General features: G+C 37.4%; 1 protein-coding gene across 2 annotated transcripts in view; it reads right to left on the bottom strand.

Annotated features, from left to right (window-relative positions):
- LOC139145107 (uncharacterized) overlaps positions 1 to 14,758 on the bottom strand; it is a 32,930-nt gene extending 18,172 nt beyond the window's left edge. For both annotated transcript variants that reach the window (XR_011554895.1, XM_070716056.1), the window contains exons 1-5: positions 14,558 to 14,758; positions 11,133 to 11,202; positions 10,360 to 10,470; positions 9,181 to 9,291; positions 62 to 175 (exon numbers count right to left, since the gene is read on the bottom strand). Coding sequence is in view for 1 of the 2 variants with exons in the window: in XM_070716056.1 (XP_070572157.1) it covers positions 62 to 175; positions 9,181 to 9,291; positions 10,360 to 10,470; positions 11,133 to 11,199 (403 nt within the window). In the remaining variant the exon portion in view is untranslated. The remainder of the gene's footprint in view (positions 1 to 61; positions 176 to 9,180; positions 9,292 to 10,359; positions 10,471 to 11,132; positions 11,203 to 14,557) is intronic.
- Positions 14,759 to 15,513: the final 755 nt, after the last annotated feature.

The raw sequence follows: 15,513 nt of genomic DNA, 5'->3' as shown, positions 1-15,513 counted from the left end.
TGTCCTTCTGGTTGAGCGAGAGAAATACCAGACCCCTTATCTGTAAGTGTATATTGCTTACCTTGAGGCCTGTTTTCTTCTGGTATAGTTTTCTTCAAGTGCTTGCAGATCTTGATGTGACCCCATAATGCCTTTTCATTCCTGCAAATCCTGCCACATTTAGTACAGACGAAATCTAAAATACGATTCAAATATGTACATGTAAACGTCGTTGATCAACGCCAAAGTAATTCTAGCATCCATATAAGATGAAGTGTGGAACGTAACGCTGTTCATTTATAGGGTTTTTTTTGATTTATAGAGATAAGCATATATTTAACACAGTTGTTTATCACACTGACTGATGATTATAATACTTATCAAAAGTGTACCTAGAGATAACAAGGGAATGCCCTTCATGTAACTAAAGTCATGTAGCGTTAACTGTGAAGAGGCATGTAATAAAAATATCATTGCCTGAATACATGGGTTTATGTGCCCTCCCAGCAGGAGACAATTTGTCCGACGCCAGGAGGACAAATTGTCACCTGCTCTCGGGTACATAAACCCGTGTATTCAGTCAATAATATATAACAGTTGATGAATGTTTCTCATACCTTTCATTCCTTAGACACTGGAGCCATTTGGTCAAACAACCTACATTCATAAGCTTTTAATGGCTTTTCACCTGCTGGATCCAAGCTTTGAACAAACCTAAATATGTTATGTTACGTGATCTTGGTGTTTATTTAAATTGCTGTGCAGATATGAGTACTCAAACTTTGAAATTATGTCAGTGTGCATCGTTCGCTCTACATAGAATTGGTCGTATTAGAAATGTTTTAGATCGTACAAACACTGAAAGACTTGTGCACGCTTTTGTAACATCACGTCTCGATTACTGCAACAGGTACAACAGCTTGCTGTTCGGTATCGAAGACAAATACCTCTGTAAACGTCAGTTACTTCAAAATTCTGCTGCTCGTCTAGTTACACGCACAAAAATGCATGAACACATCACACCAGTGAGGCGTGAGCTTCACTGGTTGCCTATCCATGCTAGAATTAATTTCAAAATTCTTCTTTTTGTGTATAAAATTTTGCACGATCAAGCACCTGCTTATCTTTCTGATCTTATCACAGTTCACGTTCCTAAACGGTTTACACGCTCAGCGTTCACACCAATTTTGGAGCCGGTGAACTGGGAACAGAAACACTTTGGTTATCGTTCTTTTTCTAATGCTGCTCCCACTTTATGGAATGCCTTACCAAAAGAAATTAGATTGTCACCATCTGTTGCCTCTTTTAAAACATCTCTGAAAACATATCTCTTCAGAAAGTACTATGATTAAGTCATCGTTTTGATGTTCGTATCATGTTGCATTGTAGAGTTTGTATTTTTAACGGAGTATTTTAATGTACTTGTTGTATTTTAACCAGAGCATTTTATGGTACTTTTATTATAATTGTATTTTCATCTTGTATTTTATTGTAAAGCGGTTTGATATTTTATTGATGGAAATCGCTTTAGAAAAATAAATTATTATTATTATTATTATTATTATTATTATTATTATTATTATTACAAGTTTAGGGGCTATAAGTATTATATAGAAATCTAATAACAGTTCATTGAAGCTGTTAGAATTCTGAAAAGAGGTGTTGTTTATTTTAATTTTGTCAATAGGGGTGACTTCTAATTGTCGTACGTATATTCTCTCCGCCCAGTTAGGTGTTCCTTTTGACATCACTACCCTTATGAATATTCATATACTTGCAAAAACTGACAGTCGCTGTGTCTGACAGCGCGTGCTCACAGCTGCTGAGCTGCACAGCGTAGCCTTCGAATGCAGGCCCATCGTGGCATGGCAGTCATGGGCGTGCACAAAACAAGGCACAGCGACTGTGGAGAGTCTATGCCAGTGTAATTGGCCTTGTAAACGTATCTTCAGCGTGGCATTTGTAGTTGTGGCGAAAACCATAAACTCTCTCCCTATGCTGACGTTGTTGGTTTTATTTTGTTCATGTGCATTAATGTAAGTAATCAAGGAAGTTTTGGATGGAATAGAGCAAAGGCATGAGTTTCCGCGAGATCTGTGCTACAAATATAACTTTACGCATACGCACTCTTTTGCCAGTGTAGTCTGCCAATATGAGCATGCGCAATTGAGTGAACGTGCGCGTGAATGTGTAGTCTGTACACTACGTCTCGTGCTATAATCATGTCGTTCAGCTTTGCATGTTGACAGAAACTGGAATTACTGCAGAGAATAATTTTCAGGACATCACATGTGAGTCTCTAAGGTAACAAGTAGGACGTTTAGAATTAGGAAATCCTTTCAGAAAGTTCACGCCGCCTGTGGCCATTTTGTGGAGTATAAGCTTATATACTGTTATACGTACCTGGAGCGTATACAGTATTTCTACTGTACAGTGTACATATTGCCGGATAATATGCGATGGAATTTTGCGTTTCACGTCGTTCAATCATTCAGATGGAAATGCCGCCCTTCTCCAAACTTTGAAAAAAAACAGGGTGACAGATTTGGAATGCTAACTCTTGTATATCAAGAATGACGTAATTTAATGAGAAGACATTTGTATTCGAGCACGGCTACACTTTTTGATTCGAGAAATCTCATCATGGACGGTGGTTGTGTTCAACAATAGAGAGGGCTAGGGTGAGTCGAACTTTTTCCTATGTCCATGTAGCACTTGTACAAAAATAAGCGAATCCACAGGCCTTTGGCGAATCAATAAATGCGTTTTCCACCAAGCCGAAAGGTCGAAAGATCCGTTCGTCACGTAAGGACGAGGTAGACAAATGCAGTCTGGACACATAATGTGACTTTGTTCTGGAAATTACGAAGACGACCGGCCGTGCGGTGGAACTTTGCAACAAAGTTTCAATATCTGAACTGACGTACTTGAAAGACAGGCAAAGGAAACGATGGCCAATGGCCGATTTTTAGCTCTGCTACAGTATGTATAAGTGCTGAAAAGGCCATGTTGTTTTCAGGTTGTCATGGCGACTTTTAAAATTTGCATACAACTCTGAGAGTGAAACGGGTTGTTAATAGGTTACAAAACATTTGAGTCCCACTGTCGTCCATTATACCTGTTTCCTTGGGTATAAAAGGTGTGCAAGTGTACACATCAAAAGACTAGAAAATTCACTTCATTAGCAGAATCTCGTAAAATAGCCTTTTCTTGTCTGGTTAACGAAAAAGATACCCCTGATCCAAAATATGCATGGTTTTAAATAAAAAAATTGTGGTTACCTAAATGGTTAACAAGGCAACATAAAACAAAATGGACATGGAGTTCATGCTGTGATAAATACACTGAGGAGAGCATTTGCATAGTAACTGGGATTACTTTTAATGGAATTTGGAAAAACTTTGAAATTTTAAAACGCAAATAGGTTACTATGGAAACACAGGGCAGTAAAAATGGATATCATGTTTTGTCTTTCTAACCCAAAATAACCCTTTGGTATAATATTTCTGTTGATTACTGGATTTTTACACTGGATATTTGGTCTTGCTAACCCAAATATCCCTTTGATATAACATATTCTGTTGGTTACTGGATTTTATCTCACATTAAAATGAGTGTGATTTGTTTGGTGTGCTAAAAAAACCCTCTCTTATTATCAATATTTTTACATCAATCAATCGTTCTTTAACAGGAATTAGGGAAAAAGTAACATTTTCAATCCCAAAATAGTTACCATGGAAATTCAAAACATTAAGATAAGTCTGGTTTTTGTGTTCTCTGACCCGATCTCCCCCACTAGGTAATTTTCATATCAATCAAAGTAACTTTTCATGGGATATTAGAAAAACTGAAATTTTCAACCCCTAAAATGGTTACCATGGAAACATGGGGCAGTGAAATCGATATCATATTTGGTCTTTTCGACCCAAAATACCCTTATGGTGAAATTTTCACGGAAATTGAACCTATTATTATTCGCGTTATTATTTCTATATAATACTTATTGTACTTGGGCCTCAGCCCAAGTACATTTGTTTTCATTCCGTGGGAAAAAACTCTGTAAGGTATAACCATTTCTGGCTGAGACCAGGGAGGGCAAAATGTCTTGGCTTCATCTTTCTTGGCATAATAAATGGCGTAATGATGTTAACTGAGTGGAAGTGCTGCTCTCAGCCAGTCTTGAATAAGTGAGATGTGAATATTAATGCTTCTCTATCTGAGTTTTTGCCACAAAATCTTCTGAATATAATCAAAATGTGCATCGAAATGCAACAATTAATGCACCCTCCGTTTCCTAGGCGATGGCACGACCCTTGCTACACCCACTGGACGAGCCAAAGTGGGAGGGGTAATTCAGTTTGGTCGAACAAGAGGGCTCGAGACCAGAATTTAACATTTAAACTTGAAACATGTTTAATCACTGACAAGATGTGGACTAGTTTTAATCAAACTAAAATTGTGAAAACGAAAGGTTTTATATCCCGGATACAATGAAAAACATTACGACTGGAAACTGCACCCCTAGTTGAGAATAGTAATGCCCACAGCGATGGAGAACACTTATCCTTGAGCTGAGAAAACCAGACCGTCATTTCGAATAGAGCTGCAGATTCGAGAAGCTCGTTCAAAATAGCTAGGTACACCCATAAAGGGGTGGTTTCGAGTTTTGAGGGCAAATTTCGCCTCCTTCATATAGAAATCGTACGTTTGTTTTTCCAGGAGAGCACACCATTTGACACAAATTTGCATGTAAAGGGGTCGCCAGTAAGCACGTGGTCAAATCTGGCATAAGAAACAATATGAAATGTTGGGTAAAGCCAGTCCAAATAAACTGATTTGAACTTTTGTGTTTTGTAATTTATACTACTGCAGTAACATTACCTTTTTTGACAACATCACACAATGTAATACGTTTTGAAACTGAATACTCCGACGTATTCTGTGTCTCCTTTGCTAAAAAATACGGCATGCCGATTACCATGTAAGGAAATGATGACGTCAAGACAGATTTGTAGTGCGTTTGGTCCTGGATCGATGGTGCACGAAGTTTTGTCAAGGTAGCTTGTGTATTTATTTCCTAAATGGGAGAGATTAGGGTCGATCTAAACGAAGGCCGAAGAATGTTATGATACTCTAAGCGAGCTGAACTCTACGTTCCAGTCTTTTATCTTTTTTCGTAAATAACCGTCGATGTCGGCAACTCTCTCGCTAGCCCTGCGTACGTACACAGTGTACGCTGTGTGTTAGGAACGCACACAGGGAATGCACAGCGTACACTGCGTACGTACGCAGGGCTAGCGAGAGAGTTGCCGACATCGACGGTTATTTACGAAAAAAGAATAAAAGACTGGCATTTTTGGAAGCGATCGAGTAGCTGAGGTAGGCAGGGATACGACTTGGGCCCAAGAACGCTGAATTTCGGCAGTAATTTGGCTTTTACGTCAAGTCCAAAAATGGATTTGAAGTCACCAACTCTACGTACGGGTCTTTGCAGGGCTGTGGTGAGCGGGGCTATTAGCTGTAGCGGAACACACAGCATCGTACGCAGGGCTATCGCTAGCCCTGCGTGCGATGCTGTGTGTTAGCTGTAGCACATAGCATCGTACGCAGGTAGGGGTCAACATGGGGTCGCAGCCATGCTGCCTCAAAACTTATTTCTGTCTGCACTCAAACTCAAAAATGTCGGATATGAACCTGAAAAATCGATGCAATTTTGTCAAACTTCGGCGAAATTTCAGCCTATAGACAAAATTTCATCTAGGTAAGGTAAATTTACTGAATTTGATTGACAAAATAGAGCTAGAGGTCTGATTTTTGGTATATAGGAATAACTTAGCAATACAATTATGACAAAATGTGACGTGACCTCAATGACCTTTGACCTCAAATATATATATTTGTCCCCAACTCAGTAACCACAAGTGCTACATTCTTCATATTTGGTATGATAAGACACCTTATGACACCACATATTGTACCTCATTAATTATGCGCATATCTAATTTTGAGCGAGACAATAGAGTCAGAGGTCTGATTTTTGGTATATAGGAATAACTTAGCAATACAATTATTTTGACAAAATGTCACGTGACCTCAATGACCTTTGACCTCAATATATATATATATATTTGTCCACAACTCAGTAACCACAAGTGCTACACCCTTCATATATGGTATGATGGGACACCTTATGTACACCACATATTGTACCTCATCAATTATGCGCATATCTAATCTGAGCTGGATGTCCGACTTTGGTATATAGGGATAACTATAGGGTAAAAATCTAAATATGCCCATCTAAATATTAGACATCTACCATCGAGAACAAAAGAAATTTGCTGTAATTTGAATATTTAAGGAGTTTAAGCAATTTCCACTATAAATAAAGAACCCCTGCCTCAAACTCCACAAAAGTTGCTAGACATATTTTGCCGTTGTCATGTCATTGCTTCGTTTAATAACCAGTTAATCAAATGCCTAATTGACAGGAGGAATTCAAGACCATATTTGAATAGTTGTATATATTGTCCTCAAAATTACTCTATCACGCCCAAGTACTCATTGCCTTAAGCAATACTGCCTTGTATTAATTATTATTATTATTATTATGTTGAACGTTTAAAAAGTATAACGGAGTTTGCATGATGAAAATGCTAGTATATGGCTTACCAGCAGTACTTGATTGTGCATGACATACTTAGTGTTGTGAACATTATGCAGTGGCATACTAAGTGTTGTGTAAGGCAGGGCCCCATTCTATGTTAGTTAAGGGAGCCTCTAGTAATTACAGGGGGTGGGACGGGGGAATTTCGTACTCACCTGTACTGTAAAATGTGACCCTCCCACTTATCAGGCATTCTAAAACTTTACCCTCCACCTAATCACTGAAGTATTCTCCCCAGGAATAACTAAAAAAAGTATCACCTAATTTATATAACAATTAGTTTAATTACAGGGGGGCTGACCTTTGGGAGGGAGGGTTGCAATTTATCACACAAGCATTTTTGTAGGCTCATGCATTTGCGGGAAGGTCACCATATTTTGCGCAACTATAAGGCGGCATGATGTGGCTTATATAGTGGTTAATCATAAATCTTGTTAATAAAGTGGTTAAATCATAATACATAGGAGTCTATCAGGCAAACTATTGACAGTTTTTCTCGACACAACAAGCAATATCTGTATATTTATATATGGTTGATAATGTGTGTAAATATACTTTGCTTGAAGTGGGAAGTAAAACTTGCATGTTTGTACAAGAAATTGGATATTTGGATTTCATCGAAAATGTTGATTTACTATACATGGTAATCTATGAGGAAACTATTAATAATTTTTTCCAAAATACAAAATTAGGTAAATCTGTGTATTTATGTATGCTTGATTATTGATATTAGTGTATTTGATTAGACTAGAGTGGTTGGTTACAAATGGATTTGTGTGCAAGAAATGGAACTTTGGAATTTTACTGAAATGTTGATTCACTTTACATGCTAGTCTGTGATGAAACTCTAATCATTTGTTTCCAATACCAAAATAGGTAAATGTTTGTATGGTATTTATGTACGCTTGATTATTTATATTAATGTTCTTGATTAGATAAGCGTGGTTTCAAATGGATGTGTGTGCAAGAAATTGGATTTTGGAATTTCACTAAAATGTTGATTCACTATACATTGTAGTCTATGACGAAACTATAAATATTTTTCCACTACAAAAATGGGTAAATTTATGCATTTATGTATGCTTGATTATTTATATGAATGTACTTGATTAGACTAGGGTGGTTACAAATGGATGTGTGTACAAGAAATTGGATTTTGGACTTTCACCGCAATGTTGATTTACTATACATGGCAGTCTATGAGAGAACTATGATCAATTTTTGCCAATATAAGACATATTACTGACATTATCTGTGCATTTATAGACATTTGATAATTGATGTACACTTTGCCATCTGTCCCATGTTTTTGTCTCTCGTCTTTCGTCAGTTTTATTTCTTCAAGTGGATGTTTAATATAGGATACCTCTGCATCTTATTTGCCTGTGACTTGTCGATAATGTGTATGTATTTAAAAGAATCAATGTATTTTGTCGGAAATGTCCTATTCAGGAATTATCTAATGGACATTCAAAGATTTGACCGTAAAATCATCTTTTAAAAGTGACCCTCCCCCTAAGATAGGTTCTTAAAAAGTGATCCTCCCCCTTGGACAGTTTTCTAAGAAGTGACCCTCCCCAATGTCCCCGGCCAACCCCTTGTAATTACTGAAGGCTCCCTAACCTTTGTTGCAATGTAGGACATCCTTAATAGTTTTTAATGGAAAACAAATTCTCAGAATGGGAGTTTGCCAATACTTGTTTTAGTGGGTTTAGCGTATTTACCGACGTAGACCCAATTCAATCATATGACCCAGATTTGTATGCAATTATATTACCATGCCCTGTCCGTCACATTTTCATTGGTCGAGCTGAACCACGTGACTGACCACAAATGCACAGTAATGGTTTGTTTACATGCCCGTGAATATGAATAATAAGATTAACATCTCAAAGTATCGTAACTTTACAGCTCAAACGTAAATCATAACCAATCACAAAATAAAATGGAGCACTTGTAGGTCAAGTTGTGATGCTTTTTTTTCTGAAAACATCAACGGATTTGCCAATTATTTACAGCGCGCGTGACAGTGCGTCGCGCATTGTTCAGTTTCTTGGGCCCAGTTGTCGTTCACTCCTGAAAATTTCGGAAATTTTGACGGTTTTCTTGGGTTCGCTGATAATATAATTGAAATAACGGGCGACGCGCTGACCATTAACGTTTATTTGTGGGCGCGGGCTCGAGGAAAGCCAAATTAACGGGCTCGGCAAGCCTCGCCCGTTAATTAATTTTTGGCTTTCCTCTCGCCCTTGCCCACAAATAAACGTTAATGGTCAGCGCGTCGCCCGTTATTTCTATAGTAGTATCTCGGGAATTATAATGAGGAAGTTGACTATATACATATCGTGTTGAAGAACTAAATTTAACTTAGACACTAATCTATATACTACAAAAATCATCTAATGATGGTTGTGAAAGTCGGATTGGTCAGCCTGCTTGCAAGCTGTCATCTCAAAAGAGCTGTAGTACACAGTTATTCTTCGTGTTGAGTGAGAGAAATACCAGATTCGCATTTATAAGTGTGTACTCCTTACCATGAGGCTTGTTTTTTCTTTGTCCAGTTTTCTTCTCGTGCATTGCCCTGAAGTGGTCAAATAATGCCTTATCACTTTTGCATATCTTGCCACATTTATTACAGCCGAAATCTAAAATGTATTTAGAAAAGGAAAACATCGTCGATCAAAGACGCAAATAGTTCCTTTGAAATACTGTACACTCAAGACAATATAATGTTATTGTATGGGTATAAAATGGATAGGTTTTCTTGAGTTGCTCTTTATAGTATGAGTATCTATAGCAGTTATTTATCGAATGACTTCAATACTTATGAAATATTGTTCTTGAAGTGGTCAGAAAATTAAAATACGGTTCGAAAAGGTAAATTGTTGATCAAGTAAAACATAATTCCTTTAAAATGACCTAGCCGTCAGACAAGGTACTAAAAATACCAAAAATTGTTTAGTACTTATATGATAACAAATTCAAGAAACTCACACACACGAAGTAAAACGAACGTGTTCATGATACTATGTGCACCTCTGGTTAAAAAAGGGAGAGGGTGGAGCTGAAGGAGTCGACATATTCTGTTGCAACTCTGTATTGGATGTCAAATGTGGCGGCACCATAAAGAAGTCTTGAATATCGTTAACACGATCAAAAATCATAAAGCCGATAATCAGCACTTGATGCACTTTCGTAACATCTCTATCAACAAGATAATGAGTCGCTCTTACATGCAACCGTATTCGAATGGTTGTAAAGTGACTTCCTACCTAAATCCCTGCGTGACTACCGGACCTGAACCGTAATTTTGATAGTTGAGGTAGCACTACCGCTTACGTTTACTTCAAACGTAATGGAAATGCCAATTGATACATTATCAATAGTGCTTGTGCATGGGCATACTGTTTACATTAACATGTTTTAACAGGAACATCTCGGAATGTAAAGAGCGAATTTGCCGAAAATTAACGAAGAGCATGTGTACTACGTGTAGTATTGACGAACGTAAACAAATATAAACAGAATCTATCCGATGCAAAAAACAAACAAGAAACAAGAAAAACTTCAAAAACACCCCTAAAAACAAAATGTCTGTTGGTGGTTAAGTGTATGTCGGATAGGTCAGCTCGCAACTCAAAAGTAGTACAATTGTCATAATGAACTAAGTAAGAGAAATACCAGATTCGCATTTTAAAGTGAGTATTTCTTACCATGAGGCCTGTTTTGTAGTTGTCCGGTTTTCTTCTCGTGCATTGCCCTGAAGTGGTAATGTAATGCCTTATCACTTTTGCATATCTTGTCACATTTTGTACACACGGAACCTAAAATGTGTTTGGAAAAAAAAACCAACGTCATTCAAAGACGCAAATATTGACGTACATAAGACAAATATATAAACAGAATCTATCCGATGCAAAAACAAGCAAAGCACAACAACAACAAACAACACCCTTAAAAACTGAATAGCTGTTGGTGGTTAAGCGTATGTCGGATAGGTCAGCCTAGTACAATTGTCCTTTGAACTGAGTAAGAGAAATACCAGTTTCGCATTTTAAGTGTGTATTTATTTCTTATCACACTTGACTATCTTACCACATTTTGTACAGACGAAACGTAAAGTGTGTTTCAAATAGGTAAACATCGTCGATCAAAGTCAGAAACTATTCCGTCAAAGACACGATAAGTCTATTTTGAAAGTGTGAAATGAAGAGTGTTCTTGAGTTCCTCTTTATAGTAGAGCAGTTATTTATCACTGCACAGAAACGTGTGAGTCAAGTGATTTCAATACGTTACTAGCGATTTGTGCCTTTTGGATCTTGTAATGTAATTATTTAGAAAAATATTTCAGCAAGTTCAAAATGTGCAGGTGGGAAGAAAAAGTGAGATAACTTTTATTAATTTTCCTTAAACATGTATCATGTACATTAATCTAAAGCATCAATGTGTAGTCCTCACGATCGCATGCCCAAAAACTCACATTTACCTTGTCTCCCGCTTCTCTGGGGATTCTTATTTTTCTTTCCAGAATCTTTAGGCTTCTTCGGTGGCATCTTCTGAAATGAATGATCCTGAATTATAAAGTATACCCATTGTGTAAAACAATATTCGTGTCATGTCATGATGATTATTTGGCTTGTAGTCTATGTGACCTCTCAGTTTTAGCCTTGTTCAATCTACAAAGATTATTTCAATCTACAAACGCGTTGAAAGCAAACAAAAACAAACATGCAAAACTCTTTCTTTTGGACTGTAACATCATGTATTACACATGCTGATCTGTTTTGGGATTTTCTGATCTTAGTAAAAGTATGAAATGTTTGTCGAAAATAACTGTTTTTCTATATTCCCTTTAAAAAGACTTGATACATGAAAACAATGATAAAAGAAAGCGAGAGGCTGAATCAGAGGAAGATTCATGACTTTTTGCTATAAGATTAGATTAGATTTGATTAGATTTTCCTAATCAATATCAGCAATGTCCATTATTATTGTTTTGGATTTGCCCCGGAAATAACCACAAAATTTTCAGGGAAAAATACAAAACAAATGGTTGATAAGAAAACGGAGTAGAGGATATACAGTCTGCTGAAGTTCATTTCTTCAATTTATTAGGGGCCCAAGCCTACCGGCTGGGTCCCTATTGGTTTTAATCGAGTACAATGTTCTTCTTCTTTGGTTCTTGGTTCGTAGGGGTAAGTACCGGACCAAAAAAACTTTATCAATTTTTGGATGACCTTGAATGACCTTTGACCTACTTTCACATATCATGGCTCCAATTAAAAGCCGTTGCACCAAATGACTTGCAATTTACACACAGGTAAAACTCAAAGACAGTATTTATTTACTTTGTTACCATGACGACTGGTCATATGACGCAGCAGTTATCTTCCACTGAAACTTTTAAATTTATCTCATTTGCATGCAAATTAACCAATCAAAGTACTGTGAGCAACATTTGTAGACCATAGGTCAAGGCTCATATTTGCCAAATTTCAAGATCACAGGCCGTTTCGATTTAGAGAAGAAGATTTTTAAAGAATTGATTTTCACATTTTTCAATGACCTTTGACCTGTGCTATACCTATGCAGCTTAGCTATGGCAATGGCTTATTCTGACCCTGGCAAAATACTCTACCATTTATTATGCATATATCTAATAATAAGCTTCCAAATGGAGCTGGAGGTCTAATTTTTAGTACATAGGGATAACTATGGATTACAATTTTTCTAACACAATGTCACATGACCCGATGACCTTTGACCTCAAATATACTTAATATGTCCATAACTCAGTAACCACAAGCGCTACCTGCTTCATATTTCGTATGATGGGAGACTTAATGATAGATATCCTGTACCTTATTGATTATGCACATATCTAATTCTGGGCTGACCAATAGAGATAGAGGTCTGATTTTTCGGTACATAGGGATAACTATGGAATACAATTTTTTTGACAAAATGTCACATGACCATGATGACCTTTGACCTCAAATATACATATCCATAACTCAGTAACCACAAGTGCCACCCGCTTCATATTTGGTATGATTGGAGATTTTATGATGGCACATCCCGTTTCTCATTAAATATGCGCATATCTAAGTATTGGCTTGCCAATAGAGATAGAGGTCTGATTTTCGGTAAATAGGGATAACTATAGACTAAATGTTTTGACAAAATATCTCTTTCAAGTTTGCAAAGGCATTTGGATCGGTCACGTGATTTGGCCGCCATATCGGATTTTGCAAAATTCTAATTTAATCTTGAGGCAATTGGGCAACCATCAGCCAACGTGAACAACAAATAATGGAAACGCCGCCATCTCTTCATCTGATTTGAAACAAATTGATTTCAAGCGATCACTTCCCTGAAAAATTTACCCACGGCGAAGAAATGGCCAACTCACTTGCAAACTTTTAACTCAAGAATACACAAGACTAAGGCTGTCTCTATATTCAAAACGTTTTTGGCAGGTGTCATGGGCTTTTTGACAATTATAATGTATCTCTCAGACAGATGATAACTGATAGCATCAATGATATCAGTCTACACACTGTGACCATGTACCTCCTATTTGGCTTAAATATTAAGATCTGGCGGGTGCCACATGTAGTGCAGAATGCGCTTACCCTTTCGGGACACCTGACATCACTTATCGGTTGTTTTACTGGAGGTCCATAAATATTTTTGTCACGACTTTGACTATGTTATGTGTACATGTACTTTGTTCATATTCTTGCTGTGCTGTAAATCATTTATCTATACAATAACTATGTAATACGACCTTGAACCATGATTTTTGGCTAATTGATGGGTATTTCATTGCTGGCAATTTGGATATATTGTTGTGTCTGGTAATATCACTCATTCGCAAAAGATAAATTATCTTTTGCGAATGAGTGATATTACTAGATACAACATATCCGAAAGATAAAATATGGCCTTTCATTCTGCTTCGTTGACATGCACGACGTGGAGTGTGCGCACTCAAAAGAATAGCCGATAATATATTTGTCTCCATGGATGCTAGAAGCAAAGTTTGACAGCAGAATTTGGAACATTGTATCAATAACGGCATTGTTGACAATTCGAGCACTCCTCAGGGTTGAAGTGTGTAGTGATTATTGACACTATACACCTCTCTACTCTACTGCCACGATATGATCGTGCCAATAGCTTTTGTATATTGATGATTGGCACGAGCATTGTATGAATAATATAAAATTACACAATTGACGGCGAGATTACCAGCGTTGCCAAAGGTGACGGGGAAATTCAATGCTTTGTCCCGAAACTGATGGTCCAATTTGCCTGCTTGACGGAAGTCGATTTTATTCAAAGACCTTTAAAATGAGCCCCCTTAAGCGGTAGATAAGATAAGAATTGTAAAAATTTCAGAGTCCGAAAATCTGTCCTCGAGGCGCGTTCTACCTTAGTTTGAACTTTGAACAATCGCTGTCACGTACTGGATGTTTATTAATATTGCTGTCATGTTGAATTAACAGAAGAAGGGAGGTCATTTGCTTTGCTCAAGCATTCTGCTTCACGTTTTTTACCTATAACATTATTAACATTGAGCAACGCTACTGAAAAGCTGAAATGGAATTCCATACTGCGTAATTTTGTCTGGTTTCACATTGAGGTGTCACGTCACGCCCTCTCCTGCAATAAGTTGTGCGCACTACCATGTAAACAGTAATCGATTGAATTTATTTGCTGCATAGTCTGTGGGTGAAGGGTTTACGGCAGTACTCAAAGCTTTTGAATGTATTCCCCCTAGATTGAACACGTTGCTACTTCATGCATGATGATGTGTCCGAGAAAATTAGAAATTGATGTGACGTTGTACAAAGATGTGTACCCAATCACCTGACAGAGTCAAAATTTGTAATATTGACGTCTCACCTCACTGCCTGATTGAAAACAATTTGCACTACAGCAGCACACTTATCTCTCTCTATACGTGCTTCGAAACCTTCAGCGTCCGATAAGCTTGCTCTACCATACATGTATAGTTAGGTCCAACATCCACGGAGAGCTGAACACGGCATAACAGTCAAAGGAACCAACTTTTGCCAATCACCTTCAATTACCTCTGCGCTTTGTGCGTAACCTTTGAACTACAAGCTCTGATATTAGAAATATGTTAATGTGACAACCATTACACCAATGATTAGTTAAGCAATAAAGCACACCAAGCGACGGTATACCACGAGATTTTGACCAGTTCACGCACGACAAATATGCACGAGCCATAGCGAGTGCATATATGAAGTGAACTGGTCAAAATCGAGTGGTATACCGTCGCTGGGTGTGATTTATTGCTATTACATCCTAACAGTATATTAAAATTTTGGCGTGGAACGTCATAAACGAATTTTTACTCAAGCTGAGAGCTCGCGCTATGGCATCCGTGGTATATCGCCAATATACCACGGTTCTTTTCGCGTCTCGACCAATCAGATCGTAGTATTTGTACCATCAAGATACTTGTATGATATAATGTAGGTTATCGCATGAGTAACGGTGCTTTTACGGTTGTTATCACAACACTTTTGGTCATAAGTTCGTAAAAGTCACTCGGCCTCCGCCCACTTCTACTGTATTTGAGGCCCACATGCAATGTTTACAAAGTGCACCATTACACCAAAAAATGACAAATTTGTTTTTCATGTGTAAAAGAAGCTATTTCAATGCAATTTGTAGCAATTCTATGTCTATTTCTATTGGGAGTATGAACCCACATGGATTACAAGAAAAATTACGCGATATAGGTCAAAATTAGCCAATCACATCCTGTCTTTAAAAAGCCCTTTCATTGCATTTCATAATTAATTATGCATGCCATGGTCCATAATTTC

Source organism: Ptychodera flava, chromosome 12 (assembly GCF_041260155.1).
Source record: "Ptychodera flava strain L36383 chromosome 12, AS_Pfla_20210202, whole genome shotgun sequence".
Taxonomy (NCBI): Eukaryota; Metazoa; Hemichordata; class Enteropneusta; family Ptychoderidae; genus Ptychodera; species Ptychodera flava.
This window is presented reverse-complemented; position numbering and strand designations above follow the sequence as displayed.